The 6,000-nt window shown below is 41.0% G+C and overlaps 1 protein-coding gene across 1 annotated transcript in view; it reads left to right on the top strand.

Moving 5' to 3' along the window:
- Nucleotides 1-3,298: 3,298 nt before the first annotated feature.
- RFFL (ring finger and FYVE like domain containing E3 ubiquitin protein ligase) overlaps nt 3,299-6,000 on the top strand; it is a 29,763-nt gene continuing 27,061 nt past the window's right edge. Inside the window, exon 1 of the mRNA XM_026063742.1 lies at nt 3,299-3,341. Within this exon, the coding sequence (XP_025919527.1) occupies nt 3,314-3,341 (28 nt within the window). The 5' untranslated portion in view covers nt 3,299-3,313. The remainder of the gene's footprint in view (nt 3,342-6,000) is intronic.

The following is a 6,000-nucleotide window of genomic DNA, read 5'->3' as shown; positions in this document are numbered from 1 at the left end:
GGGCAGGGCTGGGGGGACGCAGCTGCAGCCTCTTTTCTCTCGTTTGGAGAGCGGTGTTCGGAAGCTCCCTCTTCTTCCGAGTTGTGCTCCCAAAGGGACTCTGAGGTTTAGTAGATTATTCTGCTTGAAATGCTATGAAAATTGAGGAATTCTGGATATGTGCCAACCTTTGATATAGCTCTTTGCTTAAATTGGTGTCTCTTATTTGCCTTTTATCACATCCAAGGGACTGCCTGTTTGGTATGATGGCGGTGTACCTGGGGTGACATTTCCTTGGTGGAAGGGACCCAAGTTATTTTCTTAATGAGTAACTTTGCCCTGCTTCTGCGTCAAAATCGGGGACATGTAACAAAGTGAAAGCTATGATAGTGCCACAGAAAGCAAAAGGAGTCACACTGGAGTTGAGAAAATAAAAGTACTCCAAAGGTTCTTGAGAACAGTCTGTTCCTGTAAACTGGTCAAGGTGTTTCCTGTGCAGAGACTGTTGACATATTGTCTAATCAGCTTCTTACCAACGTTTCAGTACTTGATTGCGGGTTGATAAATGTAAGCTCTCTGCATCAAGGACATGCACACAGTCCAACCTGAGCCTGTGCGGATCAGGTGCTTATTTGGCAAAATACCTGAGGATGAACACGTTCGACACTATGAGYGTATGATAGATGGGCTGCTGTACTTGATAGTTCCCATGTTTTCAAACGCCATAAGGCTGGCCAAGCTTCCTTAGATGCTGTAMAGATAAGTAAAATATTAAAGTTTAGATAGGAATGGTTTAGTTTTATGGTTCTTAGATTAAGAAATGTTCAGGGTAATGTTTAATTTGCGGAGACGTTCACGAATGTTTTGTTTGTGGTGTTTGTTCGAGCTGTGTGTGTCACTTCCTCCTCTCCGACACAGACCCCATCTTCCGCGGGTAAAGCAGTAAGTCTTGGACATTCTCTTTGGAGAACTGTTTCATGGCAATGTAGGAACTCAGGGCAGTTCTCTGTTCTTTCTAACCTGATTATGATACCAGTAAAGAACTAGTGGGTTTAAAAAAAATGTTTTTTTAGTTCTCCATTTCCTTAGGATGGTGAATGAAAGGTACAATGTCACTTCAGTTGGCGTTTTTGTGTGGTTAAAATGCAATGGGTTTTATTTATTATTTATTTTAAATGGGTTTTAATTATTTAAATATGAGCTCCAAAATGATGAAGGCATATGCATGATACCATGAAACAAAAAAATTAGTATGTACCTCGTGTCTTCATTTCCTCTACTACCTTGTTTTTCCAGAACTAAGAAGTAAAAAACAAAGCTATCACTTCTAAATGTTGTTTCTTGTGAATTCTAGACCATTGCTTCCTTCCTGCACCCCTCTCCCCCATCAATACTGTTACCTCTTTAACGCATTTTGTGTCAAGAGTGGTGGGGAGGAAGAATTGTATTCATTCTTGGGGATCTTTGCTTTTGTAAACATAATTGCTTTTGATAGAACAGTTGGGTCTAATGAAACAAAATAGTTTACTTAGGCTGTTGCCCTGTTTTCCATTATGGGTAATTCCCTCTGCTTGTGTGGATCCTGGTGTGGACTTAGGCCAGCTGTAGGAYGCTGTGGTTTGCATGTCCCCTCAGTCGGTAGCAACAGGACTTTAATTAAAAGCTGATTGCCTTGACATTGGTGTTTGCGGATAAATGTTTAATTGCTCAAGTTTTTGTTGAAATCAAATACTTCTAAAGCTGTTATTTAAATATTGTGTTTAGTTGTAGGGCAGTAAAAGTAGGCTGGCTTCCAGTGAGGGTTAGTCTTCCTGACTGGAAGGTACTTGTAACTGGGCTGTTAGGATTCAAAATAAAATTAGAATAGAATGCAATACTATCCAGTAGGAGTGCAAAGCAATAATATATATATGGTGGTCTGCTAGCTGAGCTTGTGTTTATGACCGAAACCTTTCTTACTCCAGGCCTTCAGTTTTCTCTTTACTGTGGTTGACTTCAGTATGTTAAAAAAAAAAAAAGGGGGGGGGTATGTAAATGTGTAACTTTCACTTTAGTTATGCAACTTTGTATCATGGTTTGTTGTTTATAACAAATTACTGACGTTGTTAAACTCTTCAATCACGGTAGAGAGTGATTTGAGTTAAACATACGGTGCTATATATAGAGGGATATTAAAACTTGTGCTTTAGACTTTCAACCAGCTTTTTCTTGCTGGAAGAGTGTAAGCAGATTTTCACAGAGTTGTTCGTCGTGGTGTTCTTGTATCTGCTTACCTGCCTCTGACTCACAGGAGCTGTGCTGGAGGCAGGATGTGGAGGTAGAAAGACTGTGTCTGACCCAGTACTGCAACTTTGTGTCCTCACGTCCGGTCTGGTAAAATGCTGTCCTAATCTAGTGAGCGTCGCTTCCATGGCAATACATGCAGGAAAGCTTATGTTTATTTAGGTTTAGGCTACCTTTCCATCTCCTATGGGAGCAGAGCATTTTCTAATGTGTACAGAATATTCTCAGAGTGTCTCTTTCCTAAAGCCTTTGACTAATCCTGAAGAATATAGAGCCTGATCCAAAGATGAGAAGTTAGATGTGGAAGAGAAAGACATGTGCCTGTGAACCAAGCCCATAGTGCTCAAGAATGAAACAGAAGATAGAGATTCATAAAACACTTTGCTGAAAGAAGGATAATGTGAGATGCAAATAATTCGGTGTGAGCATGTCCCTTTTTTTGGACACAACTGTATATGAACTACTGTGGATCAAGGACGGAGTAGCAATTGCTATGTAGTAGTAAAAACATGGGGACCTTAGTACTTCTCTGTGGTCTAGGCTCTGACTACAAGCCTAGCATAGCTTTAAATGACTTATCTTGAATACTGCTAGCAGTCTGGCTTGGGCTGAGGACTTGAGTATCAATCTAACTTCTCAGGGAAGCGTTACAGCCAGTGCTACAGTAAGTTCTGTGCTGCTGCAGCTGGATGGCTACTGACGGGTCTGCACTTCGCATTCAGTTCTTAATTGTATTTCTGTGATGCCAGTGCTCCTCCAGCCCTCTCTTGATGGCCTTCCTCCACCGCGAAACCCTGGCCAGTCTCCTGTTGCCCAAAGATATTCCAGTCACTAGTCTTCTGAAAGTACCTTTCTGCCCTTCCTCGTGTCGTGCTTATTTTTCTCCACTTCCCAGTGAGGATCATTACAAGAAGCCAGAAATTAGTACTTTGAACTTATACCAGCTGGCATTCAGCGAGCGCAGAACACTTTGCAGGGATGAATAAGCATAATCTCCATTTCACAGGTGCGGAAAACCAAAGAGGGGAGAATTGCATCACGTGCTGCACTGATGTTGGAAATAGAACTGGCTGCGTTCAGTGCGTTCTTCTAACTGCCTGGTGGTACATCCTTCCCTCCTCGGTTATTCGGTCTTTAAAGAACTCTGCAAGGTTGCAAAAGTGCTGTTTTCTTTAAGCAACAGGATGTGACTGTCAGATCAAGAACTCAATTTTTGTAGCAGTTTCTCCTTACTTTCTCAGTCTGTTTCTTCAGAATGGAGAGATGACTCATCACTCTAACTTCTGAAAACCCTGCTTGGCTTTCTAAATTTATCTTCGCATTAGGGACTTTCAAGTCTTTAAAAAGAATTGTTGCCTTCCGAGACACTGTTTATTCTTCATGAATTCTTCAAATTAATTGCTCTTGAGGTTTTCACTTTACTCCAATGTATCAATTACACTTCTTTCTGTAACAGAACTACCCTCTGGCTTCTATGCTAAATAATTTTTGTATAGGAATTTCCACATTATATTTCAGTGTAGACTAAAACATTAATTTAATGCCAATTTTTTTCTGCTGCTGCCTCCTCCTGTTTTTATATTCAAGAGGTTGTGGGATATGCTTAGAAGAATATTCCTAAATAGTGTTTGCTTTGAATTTTTAGGGTTTTTTTGCCTTTAGGCTTAGGTTAAGTGAGATTTTTTAAATGGGCAAATTTAAAATGATCTCTTTTGGGAATAGCTTGTTATGTCGTAACCACTATTGCAGAAGGATTGCTCCTTTGGGCATTATATATATTATTAGAAGTTACACTAGGATAATTTCAAATTGCAATGTCACGAGTAGCATAGTTTAATCAATGCCACTTTCTGCGTGAGCGAGTTTATATTGGTTTCACTTGCTCCCCAAATGAGACAACTACCGTACCACTGCATCTGAGGCTGAAACTAATGTGACGCCACTTCTCGTTGATGTCAGCGTCCTGCTCCAAAGGCAGCCGCTGCTGGCATCAGTAAATGACTTCTACGTTTCGTGCACCCAGCTACGTCTGGGAGTTGCTAGAATCGTTCAGATGAATAATTTCTCACGAGCAGATTTACGCGGCGGCGTGTTGGAGGACATAATCAGCACAGTTGCATCAGGCATTCATCTTTTTTTTYCTCCATGATCCTGTTGATGCCTCTTCAGAGCTTTGCCGAGCCACCGTCCTTTGGAAACCGGCTGCGCAGCGGCGTTCCTGGGGCGGGAGGGCTGGGGCAGCAGGTGAATACGCTGCTGTGTCGCCCTGTTACCATGCAGCAATCGCAGCTGGGCTGGAGCCGCAACCGATAGCGCTGCTAGTGTCGCTGTGATGAATCCCTTCTATATAGGATTGCCTTAGAATTCGGTTTATACTTTTCTTAAAACGGAGCTTTTATTCATCTAACAGAGCAGTTTTTTTTTTTAATTGATACTTGGATTTTATAATTTAGAGGACAAACAGGCCCTTGGCTTCCTGAGCAGGTTTTAAAAAGAGTAAATTAATCGTTAAAGGAAGAGAAATGGTTTCTCTGTGTAGGTTAACAAAATAATTTTTCTTATCGAATCCTTGAACCGCTTCCTATATATGCCTAGTATTCTAGGCTAACGGCAGAGACAGATGAAATGTCAAGCTTGATAGATTGTTGGAGCTGTTTTTTGGTAGTTAAACAATAATGAAACTGTTAGATGTTTGCTGGGAAACACTGCTCTCTGTGTGTGGACTTCGTACTGGAGAAAGTTTCAATTGTTCCAAAGAAGGGATATTTCTAAAATGCAGCTTCTGTGGCTAGTCACACAGCTGTCTAAATTACTGGCTGTCTTGAGGCCATTGCACAAGCATTACAAAATAGTTTGGAAACAGTTTATTTTTCGGTTTCCAAATAAAGTGTAGATTTCCAAGTCCCTTTTGACCGTATAATCAAAAAACTAGAAGTTGAAGCTGGTGTTTGTATATTGACTGATTTATGTGCTTGGAGTTCAGAACACAGGTTTCTTCACGTCGGAGGCTGAAGCTTGCATAATTCCTACTGTACGTTTCTCAAATTCAACGGCTTATCAGTTATTGCACGTGATCACTTATTTCCTTGTAAGGTTAGCCAGCTTCTAGTCTGGGCCGTTGCTGCGTATCTTTTTGTGCTCAGCGCTGTGGTAAGATGAGTGAGATCTCATCTCGTCAAAGAACCTGTTTGTTACAGGGGCTCCTGTCCTGCAGGAAGGAAGGGAGAGGAGTTGATGCAAGCATTTGAAGAAAACAAAACCAGAGACCTCACCCTTCTCCTGACAAACTTCTTGTTCTTGCTTTCCTTCTCTGTTGTTATTTATATCTCTTGCTTCTTGCCTCTTGCTTTGCTTACTTGATGAGACATCACAGACTGCAGTGGAAATAACTAAGTCAAGAAGGTGACTGTCATTCTGAGCGAAGTAAGAAGTTCCTGAAAAGAATTCAAATCGACCGTTTGGCTTGCTGCTGGGGTTTCAGAAGTGAATTGGGGTGCTCACAAAACGTACACAGAGAATGTTGGAATTCAAAGCACTAGTAAATGACTACTTGTATATAGCAAGTTCATGCATTTAACAAAGTTCATGCATTTAACAAAGTACTGGCAAAATTTCTTTTTATCTTCCAACATCTGCTTTGAGAGACATCTTAAATCTGCAGGCAGCTTTACCTGATAGTCTTGGATGGTACGATACCATCTCTGAACTCTTTAGTGGGTGCAAACCTATTTAAAGATT

Source organism: Apteryx rowi, unplaced genomic scaffold (genome assembly GCF_003343035.1).
Source record: "Apteryx rowi isolate R43461 unplaced genomic scaffold, aptRow1 scaffold_20, whole genome shotgun sequence".
Taxonomy (NCBI): Eukaryota; Metazoa; Chordata; class Aves; order Apterygiformes; family Apterygidae; genus Apteryx; species Apteryx rowi.
The sequence above is the reverse complement of the archived record's forward strand: the minus strand, read 5'-3'. Positions and strand labels throughout refer to the sequence as shown.